General features: G+C 37.8%; 1 protein-coding gene across 8 annotated transcripts in view; it reads left to right on the forward strand.

Annotated features, from left to right (window-relative positions):
• ESR1 (estrogen receptor 1) overlaps window positions 1-19,035 on the forward strand; it is a 447,866-nt gene that overhangs the window by 341,762 nt on the left and 87,069 nt on the right. For all 8 annotated transcript variants that reach the window (XM_054686430.2, XM_003311549.5, XM_054686432.2 and 5 more), the window contains one exon: window positions 14,462-14,600. In XM_054686430.2, coding sequence (XP_054542405.1) covers window positions 14,462-14,600 — 139 coding nt within the window. The remainder of the gene's footprint in view (window positions 1-14,461; window positions 14,601-19,035) is intronic.

Consider the following 19,035-nt stretch of genomic DNA (forward strand, 5'->3'; position numbering starts at 1 on the left):
AGTCAGTATTGGCATATGTCTGGCTTCTGAATTTTCTAAAAATATAATTATTTATTTTTAAATCCATTCAATCAACACTGAATTTACTAATCAACTACTAAATAAGTGAAAGATCCTATAGTAGATCCTTCAAGAAATGGAAATTGAGACATTAGGTCACTATAAACCCCAACCCTTGTAATCTTTTTGTGGCAACCTTAGGAAACTTGGAATGCTTTTTACACTCTGATAAACGTTTAATTGTAATCATAGCCCCAGTGTTGCAAAATGAGTCAGAAGATACAAAGTATCTCATAGGATAATATTATAGCTGTAGGTACTTCAAATGGACAAGTATAACACATTATGACTGCTAATATGGATGCATTGGGAGGAAAATAAGCCCTAAGAAGCAATATGCAGAAAAGCTATGATTGCTGGAGACAGGTAGATCCAAGAACCTAGGTAATTTTTCAGCAAACTGTGGTTCCACTTTCGCCTCTTTCTTGACATTGACTGTGTTTTTAACAGGGAAAAAGTTATCTGAAATTTTTGATACAGTTCAAACTTTAAATCATGTTCACTTTGCTAAAACTCCACTGGATGGAGTGGCAGAAGAGAAAAAACACAGAAATAAAAGAAAAGCAGTAATGGAGAATGGAAAATCTTTAAAGATGCTACCATCCTGAAAAGATTTGAAAGCAAGCCCAGGAAAGCCACGGGGAGGGAAAGAGCGCTTAGAGGTGTCCCCAAAGCTTTCAGAAGTGATGAGGGAAACCCCAGCTCTTCTTGTTACTTCTTGGCATTTTGTTCCTCTATACGTTAGCTTTTGGTTAATCTTTCATGTTACTTATTATCTCTGTTTTAAAATTTCACATTAACTCATTGGTTTCATATCCCACTTAACAAATTAGATATTTTCCTTGGGCTTATTAAGAAAATTATTTGCTCTCATATGTTATGGCTTTAGATTTTCTGTGTAGCTAGGACTGTTCTTAAATTTTTATCTTTACCTTTGTTATTTCTCTGAAGCATCCCCATTGGGGTGGGAGTGGGGGGTATTAAATGTTTATGTAAAATTTACATGTAATTGTGCAATTTACACATAGCCTCAAATATAATGAGGCCTAGTCTAGCTGCCCATACCAAGAGGATGTTATAGTTGCCAATAAAATCAGTATTATTTCTTTTTTTTTTCTGTTCTTTTTTAGCTTCTTGCAAACATTCACTCAGAATCCTTTTTGAATATCAGTTTTGTGAAAAGCACCGTGCTGGGTTCTTTGGGAAAAGCCAAGATGAGGGCAAATGCATCCTCCTTTCTAGTGAGTCCAGCACACAGATGACTCAGGAAGTCATGCACGGGAGGAGGAGTACCTTCTAGAACTGGGGAAAGGTTAAGGAAGGGATCAGAAACCTTTTTCACTCAACCAATTACATTTTCCTGAAAGCATGTTATTAATCGTACATGATCTTTCAGACCCCAGATAGAGACTATATCACTATATCAATTGTTTTATTAACAACTGGAGTTAATTCTCATATGTTTGGTTACCCTTCAAGTATTTATGTTTAGGATCTGTTTTCTTCCTCTTAACTTACATTCCAAAGTTTAGGTATCCTTCCCCTCCATTTGCTGTCCAAAACAGCATCCTTTCATGTAGCTACATGCCATTGGAATGATTTGGTTTTTGCCATGGATTCCTAGTCCTAAATTTGGACTTTTATTGGTATCTAAGATGTCATGGACAGAACCCACAGATGTTGTACAAAATGGGCTGAGTGGACAGTCCAACAGTTACATCATCTCTTCCAAACACCCTCGTAATGGTTGTATCAGCGTCAATGTCTGAGTGGCTGTCCTGGTTCTCCTGGCCAGTCCTCAGCTGGCCATGTCTGTTCAGGCACCAGAGAAAGCTTCATACCTCAGGCAAATCTTTACAAGAGATTTGAAAGGCAAGAAACATGTATTTTGGAGGTTTTACCTGTTTATTTCATGTATAGCTTCATGTTAACAGATTTTGCTATCACTTAAAAGTAAATAAAATGATTTTGAGAAATCAAAATCATTTTATAATTTATTAATCTATTTTAAGGCTTGCATTTACATTTAATCTTCAAATCTTGATGCATTTTCACAGAGTTTCTTTGGTTAGTTAAGGATATTAATGACTTCCTTTAATAGTTGATGAAGTGAGTCATCATCGACAGTGAGTCACTAAGGCCAACTCTTGTACCTGCTCTTAAATAGCAGTTGTTTTACTAGATTTGTACAGAAACCTTTTTAAAAATCTGTTTGTCTTATATATAACAAGCATTTCCAATAGTTAATAATACTTTCTTAGCTCTTCAATCATTTTATGAGAGCATTACAAGAAAAGCAGGAGATGGGGAAAGAGATATCTTGTTTGCCATGTAGGATGCATGAAATTCTTATTTAGTCTATTGTGTTTTGGATTTGAGAGAAAATATGTAATGAATCAAAATGTTTCCTACAGTCCTCTGAAAAGATGTAATGAGACAGTCTTCCAGCAGCCTTTGATCATCTGGGAAGTCACTGACTTTGATCCTTATCCTATCAGGGGCACTTACCCTGGGGTCCATAAATACCCAGGCATTTTTAAGAACTGGATTTCAGTATAACTTGTTTCATTTTGTGATTTTTAAAAATATTTTGTTTTATGCACTTAAAACCTTAATCTGAGAAGTCATCTGTAGACTATACCAGATTTCCAAATGGAATAAAAATATTTAAGAACTCTCTTATGTGTGTGTTTCAACCTATAAATTTTATATGTGAAGCTCATGGTTAGGTGGTAAGTAGATAATTTGCTATCTGCGTAATATTTGGTACTTTTTATAATGAAAAAGGAAGTAATACAATGATAGGTACCATTTATTTGTTGACCACCCATATTTTCCAGGGAATGTGATAGATACTTTTTATATATTCTTTCTAGTTTTCACCATAACATGCTGCAGGGATAGTGTTACCATTCTCATTTTGCAGATGAAGAAATTGAAACCCAGAACAATTCATTCATTCATTCAAAAAATATCCATAGAGCATACACTAAGAGAAGACACTCTGCTAGGCACCAGAAATTGAATAATTCACCCCAAATCACCTAACTCATAAGTGGCAAAGTTGGACCTAACAAAGCCCATTATCCCTTCTATCACACATTCCATCCTCATAATATCATATTCTACATAGAAAAACTTATCAGTCCTTTTGAGACACTTGGAACTCTAAGAAGGTAGTCAACAGATACTTTTCTCTTTATATAAATATGATATCTAATTAGGTTTTCCTGGAAAGGAGTGATTCTGCCTTTTTTTTAATTCTAGCATTCCCTGAGCAAATTAGAGCCCAGGTAATGATTTCCTGAGATAAGTCAATTCTCTTCTAGGACAATCTCTAGTCTTGTCATCATGAGATGGAATAACAACAGTCTATGTCATTTCAGTGACGGCACCTGCATGTCCTTGTATCTAAGAAAAGACACCTCCTTCTCTGCCTTGCTAAATATTTGTAAACTTTGCTTTAATTGGTATATGTGCCACTGTTTTGTATATGGGAGGGGTTTATGGTTTTGTTTTGTTTTTTGGTCTTTTTTAGTAACCCCAATCCAAACTATTCTCATTTGTAACCTAAAATACTTAGAACAAGAGGCTTTGCAATCTTGAAGACCGAATACATTTTTACTACTAAATGTAAGGCAGATTTGAGCCACCCATTTTGTAGTGCTTGATTATGGCAACCCGAGGAAACTAATACGGTTACTCTTTATCTTTATTAGGAAATACTGCTGTAGTTCCTGTTGTAATCCTTAGGGAGCCAACATTGTTGATGAGACCTAGTACCAAGCCAGAGGCCATGTTGAACTAGCAAGATATGGGATAGTTTTTACTTTCAAAGTAATTAGCATCTAGAGTCTAGAGAGTTTCTCTTACAGGGTGGCCTGGTGTCTTAGTCTATTTTCTGTTCCTATAATAGAATACCTGAGACTGGGTAATGTATAAATTATAAAGATTTGTTTGACTCACAATCCTAGAGGCTGGGAGGTTCAAGATCAGACAGCCACATCTGGCCATCCTTTAATGAGGGCCTCATGCTGTGTCATAACACAGCAGAGAATTGGAAGGAGAAATGGGCACGTGCAAAGAGAAAGAAAGGGGACGAAAGGGGCTAACTCACTTTGTAACTATGAGACTAATCCATTCCCTGGAGAACTAATTTATTCTCATGAGAAAGACATGAATACATCTTAACATCCTAATCACTTCTTAAAGGCCTCAACTCTGTACACTGTTACATTGTAACAGGCAATTAAATTTCAGCATGAGTTTTGGTGGGGACAAACTACATCCCAACTGTAGTACCTAGCTACCCACTTTATTTTTAGAGTGGCTATTTAATGACCTGGCAAGATCTACTGTGCTTGTAAAAGAATCCACCATGGGTTAAAGAAAAATAGTTTCTGGCTTCCAGTCTCCTTTTGGCCTCTCTCTAGAATGGCATATACAAGTTCAGTGGTTACGACTTCAAAGGTGGGGTGGAAGACGCTGAAATGAATTTTTCTCCTTTCTTTGGTTGGTTGCTCTCTCTCTTTGTTGCTGAAATTTGTGTAGGATAATGGAATGAATATGGGAGATAGGGAACTATAGAAAGACTGGAAGGAAGGGAGAAGTCTTTTCTGAATTAACCCCCCATGTGCTTGTGAGACCCTTGGACCCCAAAGGGCTCCTGACTGGCTGGGCCCGCTCCTTCTGTATATGGAGCCATGGGGCTTTTCTCTGGCTTCCCAGTTGAAGCATTGTCATATGCTTTGATGCTCAGCATTTCTGGCAATTTTACCTTGTAAAACTCCCATTTCGACGTTCTGAACTTAAGTAGAAAATGGGAATATAAGCCTCTTTTTTTTGCTCTTAATCCATTCCAGAACTATAAGTCCCTGGGTTCTTGGCAACAACAGGTGTTCCTCTAGATTTTAAATCAAGTGCGTGTGTGTGTGTGTGTGTGTGTGTGTGTGTGAGGAATATCTCACTAAAACGACAGTGTTGTCATCAATTTTGGCTTCATGGAGGGTCTTGAGCTGGGTGGAGATGGGAGGAAGCTATCCTTGTCCATGCGGTTTGGAGACTTGCTCTAAAAACGAGACTGTCTACTTCCCTCTTAGTTTTTGTTTTGATGACATTTGTAGTGTTTACCAGGAGCATACAGTTATCTGGAAAATGCAGACTGATGACAATAGTATTTGAAATGCTCGTAGGTCTGCTTCTAGGTTGATGGAAAGAATGTATGTTCCAAGGTACAAGTGCTTGTTGACTTTTCGGATGCAGCCAGTCTGTGCTCTTTGTCAGGTAACTCGGAATCACTCCACAGTAGCTGTCCTTCCTGTCCATTTGACAAGCACTTAAAAGGGCAGTCTTAAGTACTTTACTTCATAGTTTATTAATTCTTTCCCTTCTTTAGTTTGCAATCTACTCTCAGAAACTGAAAAATAACTTCTTTTACCTTTTTCCCCTTTCTCATTTAAGCTGAAATTGATTTCTTTCTGAGCGTGTAAGGAAAAAAATAAAAAGAAGCTGTGGTTAATACAATTGCCTTTGCTGAACAAAAATAAAAGACTAGTTTACCTTCAAGCTGTGCTGTATCAGAGTAAGGATCTGTTCTGTCACTCCCAGGAGATTTTGATAAGAGACAGTACAAAATTTCATAATATCTACATAGCATAATTGTAGCAAATATAAGAAGTAATAGAATTGTTTATTTGGGGATGAGGGTGGGGATGGGTTTTTTTGTGTGTGTTTGGAAAATTGGGAAGCTAGAAGATACTCTTAAATCCATCAGCTTCTCCAGAACTCTCCTCAAATGCTTATTGTCATGACAACCATCTCTTCATAAACCAAGGCTCTGAGTGTAATACAGATGGGGCTGGTAACAAGGTAGGATTGCCATCTGCTTTGTTTTCTCTAAGGGACATTATTTTTTTGTGATCCCCAAGTCTCATCGTCAAATCTGAAAGTCTTGACTTATTTTTCTTTCTGGAGTCAGATAGAGCTGTGAGATTAATTCTTTTCTCCTGACAAACTACTTCCTCACCTGTCATCAAACAACTTACTTGTTAAATGGAGGGAAAAAAGGGTAATTATGTGTGTGTGTGTGTGTGAAAACAAATATACATATTTTAATGATTTATTTATCTGTCTACTTTGCAAAGTCTCCTATGAGGTACCTAGTAATTCAATAATACAGTCAAGTGTGAGATCCAGAAACAAGTAGGAGTGAGGCAGTCATTTTCCCATGAAACAAGTAAAATTGTTACTGCTTTTGAACATTTTAACACCTGTGCTTCCTGATAGTGGGGCTGCATGAAGTTTGTAAGTAGTTTCGTCATTCTCTTATTAGGTAACAAATAGGAGCATAATTATTTAGGAGAGGAAAACCTTTTCTTGTTACCAAATTTGGAGAGAAATTTGCCAAAGAAATGAATGCTTACAGGAGGGATACAGCTTAATATCTTCATACTCCCCTTTGTCAAAGATACAAATGACATTTTCTCATATCAACTTCCTACAAAAAGTGAGGCCATACATTTTTAAAGGAATATACCCAGTATTTTAAAAGTTTGTATATATCGTGATCAGAATTAAGATATATCCAGCTTTTGAAAAAATATACATATTTAGCCATTAAAAGGTATGTGGTAAACTAAACTGATGAATAAAGGTTATGGGAAATATTTCATAAAATTTATATTTAAAGTAAAGAATAATTTCTCTCTTTGTATTATAGTTATTTTACATAAGCTACAATCTATAATTCTAAACCTTAATTTCTTGAAGGGCTTTATAAGCCTCATTTTTCTTTCTAAATAGAGAAGAAGTTCATACACTGCTTTTATGTCCTATATGTTGATGTGTAAAAATAATCAAATACTAGTGGGTGAGTAGAATGTAACTACAATATAGTACACACACAGACACACAGGATGACTAAACTGTGCACATGAGCTGATGTCCAGAGCAGGGAAAAGCTGCTAAAGAATGTTTGAAGTAGAGTCAGAATGCAGTTTTGTGGTTAAGACCAATAATTTTTCAAAGGAGCATTATAAGGAGTGTGGTTACTTGGGTTGGAGTTGAAAACCAAGCAACAGTTGGGCAGACTTGAAACCAGTTTTGTCTTTAGGTTTCTTTTCTTAATGATTGGTCTACAATGAGTTAGCCACTCATCATACTTAAGGTCTTGGTAAAGGAGAGACTTTCTTTGCCGTGTAGTTTATACCTCATGTATGCATTACAGTAGAGAGGTCCAGGAAATACTGCAGGCCTTCTACTGGTTTTTATCCTCCATTTAGATAAAAATGAGGAAGAAGTAGAATTATCACAAACAATCTTGTTGGCTTTTAGTTGAGATATACTACAGAAACATCACCTTTGAATCTGTATATGTAAAAAAAAAAAATCTCAGAGTAAGATATAAGTTCTGTTGCATTGTTCTGAAGGAATGGGTAATGTCAGAAATGTCTTCATTACATTACATAAAGTAATACACGGTGCTGTTATCAGATTGCATAGTCAAAGTTGGCAAGTTTGCAGATTTACATAGATATCATGACTTTCATCATTCATACTTCTTTCAAGAAATGATCATCTTAATATGGGGTGTTTATTTGAGGCATACACCATTTATTTTAAGAAGCAGTACCTTTGTTTATTGTAAAACTTCTGGACTAAATTCTTCAATTTTTTCTCAAATGAATTCAGTTTTTTGTTTTTTTTCTTACCACTGGTTTTTACTGCGTAGCGTTTGCCCGAAGAACACCACTTTGTTTCCCAAGGCAAGTAGTCACTACAAGGCAAGTTTTGTTCTGTCTATCCCAAGGCAAATAGACAGCAGCAAACATAGTGTGGAGGGCTGCTGGGTTCAGTAGAAAACCATCAACTATTTCTAATTGGGGGTGTATGAAGACAACTGCATTCTGGACATGCTAAACATCTTGAAATGCTTGGAGTGTAATAAAACCCCAAACGTGCTTTCTTTTCTCATTTCTTTGCACATGTATTTTAGGCAAAATATAATCCACATGCTGTTGTTCCCTCTCCTTTTAAATCATGAAAAATGTTGTTTTTTAGGGCTATTTGAGGCCCAGGACGCCTTTTTATCCTTTTTATTAGGTTATTTTTATATATAAATGAAAAGAAAAACATAAACAGAAAATACAACATGACATCATGAATGAGGGCAAGCACAAACTGCCCAATTTAAGTTTGAAGTTATAAACCTAAAATATTTTAAAACAAAACATTTCTCTTGGTGTTTTGCAAAAGCAGTGCTTTCTTCTATTGGGCAGAAATTGCAGCCTGTTGGGATGAAGGAGAGAATAGAACTAATATTTATTGAGTAGCTACCATGGCTTTCTGGGACATCTGCTAACCCCTTAATTTTTACAGTAACCCTAAGTGGTAGGCCAGTCCATCTGCATTTTACAGACAGGAAATGCTTTCAGAGATATTAATTAGTTGGCTGTAGACCACAGAAGAATTGAAAGTCAGGTCTTCTTGACTTTTCAGCTCATGACTTCATTACTTCTGCCCTCCTCATTCTGTTGGGAGATGGGTGGGAGTGTCCCCTCCAGATAATCAAAAAGTCCCATGTTGGGATGTGATTTGGAAATAGCTAGTCCTCAGGCCTGTGGAGGAAGGCTATTGTAGCCTCAAGAAAGAAAGAGTCAGCTTGATATTGGCAAGGTGGTTATTTAGTATGGCAGCTGCATAAGAGCATTGGCTGTGGTATGATACGGGATGCGGGTCAGGGTGGGAGCTGCTCACACCTCCTTATTATGGCAGGGCAAAACCAGAATAGTCACAGTGATGGTGATGTAGGGTAGGTTCAAGAGAAAGCTCATGTTCTTCTAGCATTGTGACTCACAATATTTCAACACAAGTGATTATTTATTCCATTACTATTTATTTTGGTGATGGATGTTGCATTTATTTTATTTTCTAACAGTAGTACATATTTGGTAAGAGTTGTTTGTGACATTCTTTATTTAAATGGATTAAACTCATTTTCTTAATTTTTTAAAGTGTTTGTCCTGTTATCGAAGATATCTTAAAGTGTTACAGAATGGGAATCATAGCTTTAATGAGTCTGCGCATAAGAGAGTCCAAACTTTTTTTTTGGAGAGAAGGAAGGTCATTTCAACTGTACTATAGGAACGATAGGGCCCATGATCCATGGTATGGCAATAAGTTACTATTTTTTGGAGAATAAGTTGCAAAATATAGGACATGAAGACTGCTTGGTATTTACACAGGAGTCTAGTTCTTCTGATACTATATATTCTATAAGCTTTCTCCCAGAAATCCAAAGTTTTATTTAGCTTGTAACCATCATTGTGCCACAATCTTCCTTCCATGATTTATTTTTTTCCCATACTGTACTCTTGCACTGAGTCTTTGGCATTGAAAGGGAAAGAGATGAATTATTCAACTCTTCTTCTATTGAGTAAAAAGCCAATACAGAAAAAAAAATGCAACAGGCAATTTCATGACTGACATTTTGGAGAACATTGGGGTCATCATATGACTGAGAAAATGATTATCTCTTTTGAAGGTCAGGAAACCAATATTTTTTTTTCCAGTGAATCTACTGAGGGAACCAACCACCTAGCTTTTTGTAAATAGCACTCCTCAGGGAAATGTTGCTTTTTTCTTTTGCAGTGTTTCTGCTTTGAATCTTCATAGACTGTATCCCATGGAAGCAGGAATATAATTACTGTAGTGCTTACATTTTTTCATGTCTCTACTGAAGAGCCACCCTGATTTATCTTTTACTCCAAGGTAGTGTGGAACTTTACAAGGATTTAGATTATATTAGTCATTTTGCTTGGAGATCTCTGCACACTTTTCAACATCATTTCTAAGAGCCTTGCCACACTCAGTAAAAGAGGGTGAGGCTTCAAGAATCTCTTTGTGTGCCAATGCAAATTAGGCAATTTGTAAGAAGTCCCTAGTAGAGCAGAGTGGAGAGAGGGCTCAGGATCTCGTGAGGCCTGGGACAGGGAGGTGGACATGCCATGAGCTCCTTTCACAGTCAACACAAAGTTAACACATCTTGGAGGAAAAACCATTACTGTATAATGGAAGGCAGAAGGCAGGGATATCTGTGCTTGGTGATGAAGCTGGAAGTAGTGAGCTGATTTATGACGGAGGGGTGAAATGTGCCATGAAAGAGACTCCCCTCAATTTTATTAGCCAGATTACTGCCCATACGCGGGGTGAGGAGTGAGCATTTTAAGGCATTTCTCTCTCTTTTCAATATATCATCTCTGGATTCACTATTACTGGGACTTGTGAATATAGACTAGGGATTAAAACCTGAGTTTGCTTTTAAAAAACTTTATTTTATTAAGTGAGATTTCTGAGCAACTGATTTCACTTAGTCTTATCAAACTATTGTTACTACTTTTTCGATATGCATTCTGTCCCTCCTGTGTGAAGGCCACAGGCCCATGGCCCCCATGTCATTGAGATGGAGGTCCTCAAATGATGGCGGGATGAATCACCTCTCACTTGCCACCTGCGAGAATATCTATCACTGATACCTCTCCTTATGTCCCGTAGCAGCTGCTAAGCTCCCAGGTTATTATTGGTGACACTTTCTAGTGGTCAGGAGAGAACAGGATTTACTTTTTGAATGCCTCTAAGTTATTATAGCAGCTTCATTTGGAATTGCATATCAGAACATTCTTCCTGTTTATCAGGAAAATAAACCAAGGTCTTGAAACTTGATGTCTATCCATATTTGGCCCAATATAATTTTGCATGTGGTTTATTACATTATTTTTCTCCATTGGCTATGAACTGAAGGCATCTCATGGATATTTATTCCACGCTGAAAAGGTAGTTAGATGCTGTGTGGTAAAGTCGAGACCAGTATATTGGAAGAAAAGAGACACTCCATCTAATAATCTTTCATAGTCTTCACATTCATTGAGAAGGTTAATTGATAACCTTTCCTGCACACTCTCTCCCAACCCTGACCCAGGAACTTGCAGAGCACACTGTGCAACAGATCTAATAACCCTTGTCTGCAGGCAATATGCACAGCTGGGAAAGATAATTAAATAGACTCTTTTTGAGAGGTCTACAACATTTCAACAGAAGGATCGAGCAATCCTGCTGGCCTCCGACTGAAAACTATTACCAACAGACATACTTCAGACAGATTCCACGATCACCATCCTTATGTGGCACAAATGCTTATGGGGAGCTTCTTTGGCTTCCAAAAGGCCACTGAAACTGTCAGACCTAAATAATACTGGAACTGTAAAGTGGGAATTAAAAATTATAATTCCATTTAACATGTAAAGTTCTCATCAGAAAGGGGCCTTTGGTTTTCCATATTGATCGGTTACATGGTCAACTGCAGTTGTAACTCATGAGACACGCCCAGATATCATCCTGCGTGATTCTTTTTGAAGTTTATTTAGGGTGTTAGATAATCCGAGGTAGGTTTCATCATGGGTGGCAATATTACGTATAGCAAATGTCATGAGAAGAGAGAAAAAGCTTCCCTTTTGAATGTTAACATTTCTGCAAGTAAGTTTAATGTACCATGTAAGTTTACATTACTATTATGAGACTTAACCTAAAAAATTGGGGTGAAATCTTAAAGAATTATGAAATTAAGAAATGAAACCAGAGGGCTTTCATTCTAAGTACTGATCACTTAAACCAAAACCAGTTTGGCTTATCCTATGAGATCGTGGGTATTGAGAAAGAGGAACATTTGCTGCTGCATCAGGAGATGTTTCCTTGAGAGCAAGACTAGTTCCTTTTCACCCAGTACATCCCATAGGTAAATCACTGCACACTGTAGAGATACCTGTTCCCTCCCTTCCCACACCCCCTGGGGATCTGAAACCAAATCATTGCTTTTTCATCTTTTACTTATCCTTATAAACAAAGCCACCCACTTTCTCATTTTTCCTGATGCCAAGTCCTTCTTTACATGAGTGGAATCCACTCTTTTCAATGGAAAGACACCTGCTCTGAGACAGGCTACACTGTCATGAGCCTTGGCATGGCTGAGTGATGTGCTACACTGTCATGAGCCTTGGCATGGCTGAGTGATGTAGTGGAAGGTGCAATAAATTTAAACTTTAAAAATGCAAAATTTGATGGAATCATGCATCTTGTGCCTACAGTGAGTATATGGTCTAGCAGGATTTACAGATACATGCATGATTAATTTGAATACAGTATAGCAAAATGATCTGTTAAAAAACACATGAAAAGATGTGCAACATTATTAGTCATTAGGAAAATGCACATAAAACCACCGTTCCTGTGTGATACCTCTGTACATCTATTAGAATGTATAAAATTTAAAAAGACTGAACATACCAAGCACTGGTGAGGTTGTAGACCAACTGGTGCTTTCATGTTTTGCTGGTGAAAATGTAAACAGTACAACTACTTTGAAAACAGTTTGACAGTTTCTTAAAAAGCTAAAACATCCACCTGGCATGCTATATACAGATATCCTACTCTTATGTATTTAACCAAGAGAAATAAAAGCATATATCCATTCAAAAACTTGTATATAAATTGCTCCTAGCAGCTTTATTTGTAATAGCCAAAAACTAGAAACAACCCAAATGTCCAATGAAAGGATACATCGTATTTATTTATGGGATATATCCATGCAATGGAATACCACTTAGGAATAGAAAGAATCAACTGTTCATCATATATACAACCACATGGCTAAGTCTTAAAAATAATTATGCTTAGTTAAGAAGTCAGACAAAAAGGTAAGAGACTGTTAGGAGCTGAATTAGCATGTTAACAGTGGCAATGAAAAAGGAGAAAATTATAGCTACCTCAAGATAGAATTGATGAGCTTTGATTATGAAATGATGGTAAGAGAGGGGGCCACAGACTCTGAGGTCTGTCTCTAGCATTGGTTTCCCTATGTGGATCATTATCTATTTGGATATAACAATTATCTGGAAGATGATACTTAAGCATGTAAGAAATGATAAGCTACCTGTTTAATGCCGAGCTTTTGTTACCTCCAAGAACCCTAAGAAGAAACATCCTGTGAGCAGACCATTCATACTTGATTGTTAAAGGAAAACAAAATTCCATTTTGTCTTTTTTATCCACACAAGTATAGCTGGCTAATAAAAGTGTAATATTCATGAGAGAAAAAGAAAAGAACACGCACACACATACACTCAACAGGATTCCTAGAGTCATTCCCATGGATAAGAGGGAAGGAAAGGTTGAGGGCAAAGAGAGAAGGGAAGGAAACAGACTATGATGGGATATCTTAGGGCAAAAGAATTAGGGGGCTGATTTGGAAGGCAGCAAACTTCGTGGATACTTGATTTATTTAATGTCCCTCTCACTCTGGCGTATCTTAATGTGTGTGGTGTGTGACTTATTTAGTCACTTGATCCAAATTCTCTAAGTGGAGCTCAGAAGATATAGTGTCCATTGTGGTCAAGGGCACAGATTTTGGCTTCAACCAGACAAATAAGCTCTCTGACCATCTGTCTTCTCATCTGTACAATGGGAATATCAGTTCCTATCTCTTCAGGTTGTTGTATTCATAAATAAATTGTGTGCAAGAAACATTAGGATTGCTTCTAACCCATAGTAAGGGCTCAACAAACCTTCTCCTCCTCCTCCTCCTTCTCCTTCTTCCTCTTCCTCCTCCTCTTCTTCCTTTTGCTTTTCTCCTTCCTTCTTCCTTCCTTTCTTCCTTCCTCCTTCTCATTATTGTTATTAGGTAACCACAATACTATCAGTAATAATTGGAAAAAGCTTTAATCTCCTAGTTCACCATTAGAAAACAAGAAGCATTTTGGTGGTTATTACCCGAAGTAATCATAATGTCACCTTTTTTTCCATTTGACTCATTATCCCAAGTGATTTATTTATATATGGAGTTTTCTGAGTCTTTCTTTTACATATTACAAAAAAAGAGTGTGATTTAGGGACGAAGCAAGGAAATAAAAATTTAGTGACTTTCATTCTGCCTGTGCCCCAATTCCTATTGGGCCTAAGGCAAGTAATTTAAATTTCTTAGCACCTTAGCATCTTCTACTCAAACAGAAATGAGGAACAGTCACAGGTTACTATTATAACTGTCTAAGTAGAAGGCACACAAGTTTTCACACTGATTATAACACTTTATAGAAAGCTAAGTGTGTTGCTCAAGTTGGTACGTTTCTGTAGATGTGACACTATGGCAATAAGAAACTTAATGCCACATTGAAATTCACTGAGATAGCTAGACTTTAAAAATAATTACTTGACTTCACTATAAAGTATATTCATATTGCATTTACTTCATCTAGTAGAAAATAGACCTTGTCAGTTCAAATCCCTGTTGCATTAATTTCACCAGTAATGAGTCTTTTTCATTTGAGTCAGCAGGGTTTTTCTTGCTTGTTTTCAGGCTTTGTGGATTTGACCCTCCATGATCAGGTCCACCTTCTAGAATGTGCCTGGCTAGAGATCCTGATGATTGGTCTCGTCTGGCGCTCCATGGAGCACCCAGGGAAGCTCCTGTTTGCTCCTAACTTGCTCTTGGACAGGTAAGTGACCTGGCTGTAGCTTAGGAGTAGCATGTTCTTTATGATCATAGTTCATTCATGAAACTATTTTATTCATCTCTCGGTGAAGCTTCAGAGAACTTTATTAGGTATGTTTACTTAACAAAAGGGTGCATTGGGGGTGATGAAGCCTAGTCAAATTCACAGAAAGCTAAGGATAACTTTCTGCTAGACATTACCTCAGAAGAATTCTATTATTTCTAATACACACACACACACACACACACACACACACACTCACACTCTCTGTCTCTCTCTGTCATTATGAATGGTAATTTTCTAATTCCATCTTCAACTTGTATCATATAAAAATTATAATAACCTCTCTTTAATTAAACTCTGTTGTTGCTTCTTGTACATCCATACCACAATAGCCTGTTCATTTTCTTCTCCAATTTTCCCATCAGTAAAATGAAGAAATTTGACCAGAGTTCTGAAGGTCACATTCAGGTCGACAAATTCATTTTCATGTTCAAATATGTTACCTTCTTTCACATACCATTCTGGGGTTGCCTTGGAATGTGGGTCCCATTGGTTTTTTTTTTTCAGTCATTGCTTAGAGTCATAGAATTTAGATATTACTCAATAGCAGCTGCCACTGATAGAGTCTCCACCCTGCACCAGCTGTGATGCTAAACACTTTACATATATTATCTCATTTAATCATCACCGGACTCCTAGGAGGCAGGAATGTCATCATCCATGTTTTACCAGAAAGGAAACTAAATCTCAGAGACATCCTGCTACTTGCAAAAAGCGGAAAGCTCACTAAATGGTGGAGCCAGAGTTCAAATTCAAGATCTTTCTGGCTCTGGTATGCTCTATTACCTCCTGTGCTGGGCACATGGTCTTCCCACTCTCATGTTCAGTGATGCCTCCTTCGGTCTGCTGCCATAGCATTCTGTTTTCCAGGTAAATCTTGTCTTTGTGGGCTACATAACATTTTGGATGAGAAAGAACCATTTTGTTGTTTCTTGCAATCCTATTTTGCCTCCGTGCCAAGCAGTCTAAGGCTGCCAGGCTGCCCACAGTGCATCTCTGCATGGTACTTTACTTCAGAGCATTTCACTATCTTTCTACACCTGCCAAGTGCCTGGAGCAGAGTTGCAGCAAAATTTATTTAAGTACTGGAGAATTGTACAAGGTGTTGGTTATTGTTTTGTCATTTTGTGTTAACACAGCTTTTGAAAAACAGTGGTGATACAGTTTAAGAAGCATATTTTGCTGTCTGTGGAATATATTTGGATATCACAGTTTCACAAAATTATCAAGAATGGCCACTAGTCTTGTTCCTTAGAACTGTACTCACAATGTATTCTGTCAGCCTTCTAGAGGATGACTTTACTGTGTTCTTTCCTTTCCATTCCTTGTTTCCTTTCCATTTTTTCCTATCTCGTTTCTCCTCTCTTTTCCTTTGCTTTCCTCTTTCTTTCTTTCTCCTGTCCTCTTAATTTTTTTGTCTTATAGCAGTGTGGTTTTGTAACCAAGTGATATCAAGTTTGCAAATGAAAATCTTAGACCACACATAATATTTCCCTGCCTACTGCCTGGAGTGTCTACCATGTTTAGGTTTTTGGACATTCATAACTCATTTGCTCCTTGATTTCCATCCTCATCTGTATCTATCTTCTTTTTTAAAATTTAATTCAATTTTTATAACATTGACACAATTGTGCAGATTCATAGGGTACACACTGATGTTTTCATACATATAATGTGTGGTGATCTTATCTATCTTCTTGAGTACACACTTGCTTGAGGACAGTCATCAAATAATTGCATTTTGAATATGTGAAGGTTTTTGACATTACTGCACCCAAAAAACTCATATTGCCAATGAGGTGATATGGCCTAGGATTTTATCAGCTACAGCCTTCTCTTTCCTTTCTGTACACTCCGGTGGTGGACAATTTTCTTTCCTCTCTCACAGAAGTATGAATGACTAAAAGTTCTCATCTCAATTCATTCCTACTTTCTAAAACTTCAGATTGGAAATTTTAATTCCCTCTAGGCCAGGATTTGTCAGTCTCTTTACTATTGACATTTTGGGTCAGATCATTCTTTCATTCTTTCTTGGTTGAGGGGTTGATATTGTTTGGTGTGTCCTCATCCAAATCTCAAATTGTAGCTCCCATAGTTCCCATGTGTCATGGGAGGGACCCGGTGGGAGGTAACTGAAACATAAGCAAAGGTCTTTCCCTTGCTCCTCTCATGACAGTGAATTTCTCATGATATCTAATGGTTTTATAAAGGGGAGTTCCCCTGCACACGCTCTCTCTCTTCCCTGTTGCCATGAAAGATGTGACTTTGCTCCTTCTTCCGCCATGATTGTGAGGCTTCCTCAGTCACAAGGAACTGTGAGTCCATTAAACCTTTTTCTTTGTAAATTACCCAGTCTCAGGTATGTCTTTATTAGCAGCTTGAGAACAGACTAATACAAGGGGCTGTCTTGTGCATTTTAGGGTGTTTAGCAGCATCCCTGGACTCCACCAGCTAGCTGCCAGTAGCAACCTCCACTTCCTCCAGTTACGATAACTAACAATGTCTCTGGACATTTCTAACTATCTTCTGTTGTGTCAGGGGGTGGGGGAGGTAAAATTGTCTCTGGTTGAGAATCACCACTCTATGCTTTCCCAACTCAATGTTCTATAAGCTCCTCAGACACACTGTACTCTAAACTGAACACTTTATCTTCCGCAACAAGTCTATTCCTTTTCTTTTCTGTCTTGGTGACATCAACACTCACCTAGACACTAAAGCTAGAAGCTTTAAGTTACCGATGGATTCTACCTTCTCCCTCACCAAATTATCCAGTTAACTATCAAGTCATCTATGAACTGCTTCTGAATCCAGACCTCCCCTCTATCCCCATTCCTCTGCATGGCACAGGTCCTGGTTGTCTCTGCTGCAGATTCCTTGCTTCTGCACCACTGACTCACTTTCTTGGTCCTGCTACTCTTTCTTTCAGTCCATCTCCCATACCGCTGCTGGAGAAGGCTTTCTAAGGCACAGCTGTGATCATGATGCTTTCTGACTCACCTTTCAGTGGCTCTCTCAATTCTTAACATGGAGAAACCCCATCTCTACTAAAAATACAAAGTTAGCCGGGCATGGTGGCTCATGCCTGTAATCCCAGCTACCCGAGAGGCTGAGGCAGGAGAATCGCTTGAACACGGGAGGCAGACGTTGCAGTGAGCCGAAATCGTGCCATTGCACTCCAGCCTGGATGAAATTCTGTCTCAAAAAAAGAAAAGAAAAGAAAATACTGTGTAGACTTCTTATCTTAATAATCATGAATCTCTATTACAAGTGTCTCAAACACAAATTTCTGAAGAGTCACAGGTGACCCAGTGAGCCCTTGTCCAGGCTAAAAACACCTGGTGGCTGAATTCTGAACTTCACACATTCGAATTTCTCTTCCATTGCTTCTGAGAGACCCTCCACCATTACGGTTCCTTATCAGAGTCATATCTACCTATAAGGCTCATTTCAGATGCCGTCTTTTTATAAAATCTTCCTTCAAACTTTCTCCTCTTCAGCCTTTATATATACAAAAGGCTTTTCTTTCTTTTCCTTTTCTAAGTTTCCTTTATAGTTGGTTTGCTTTTCTCTTTGTTATTCTCATTCCACCATATTAGTTATGATTGGATGTCTTACCTTCCCTACTAGCTCATAAACTTCTTGTGGTCAAAAACCAGATCTTGTTCATCTTGTGTCATCTCCAGTTTACGAAGTCTTCCATGATACCCAACAAATATTTGTTAATTGCACTGGCCGAGGTCACCCAGGTGGCTTGTGGCCAAATCAGAAGAATCTACATCTTCTGATAGTCATGGCAGCTGTTATTCCCATCCAACTCACTTCTTGTGCATTGCTACTCATCAATTCCCCACTTATTCTTTTAAAAGCATTGCAGAAATACGTATCTATGTGTTTTGGAAAGATTTTCTTAATCTATAAGCGCATTTGGCGTGTGCTTATATGTCTGCTTATATGCCAAATTTGAAATTCCAAATTTCGCCATTTGGAATTTCAAATGGGGAAAAGCAAAGACTCTTATCTTTCCCATAATTAAACCCCTTATGAAGTAAAATCCTTAAGGTCTCTCTACAGGTAAAAATAATTAGGTGATATGATTTGGCTGTGTTCCCACCCAAATTTCACCTTGAATTGTAATAATCCCCAGGTGTCAAGGGTGGGGCCAGGTGGAGATAATTGAATCATGTGGGTTGTTTTCCCCATACTGTTAGTGTGGTAGTGAATAAGTTTCATGAGATCTGATGATTTTATAAGTGGGAGTCCCCCTGCACAAGCATTCTTGCCTGCCGCCATGTAAGATGTGACTTCCTTCTGCCATGATTATGAGGCCTCCTCAGCCATGTGGAACTCTGAGTCAATTAAAGCTCTTTCTTTTATA

This window comes from Pan troglodytes, chromosome 5 (assembly GCF_028858775.2).
Source record: "Pan troglodytes isolate AG18354 chromosome 5, NHGRI_mPanTro3-v2.0_pri, whole genome shotgun sequence".
Lineage (NCBI taxonomy): Eukaryota > Metazoa > Chordata > Mammalia > Primates > Hominidae > Pan > Pan troglodytes.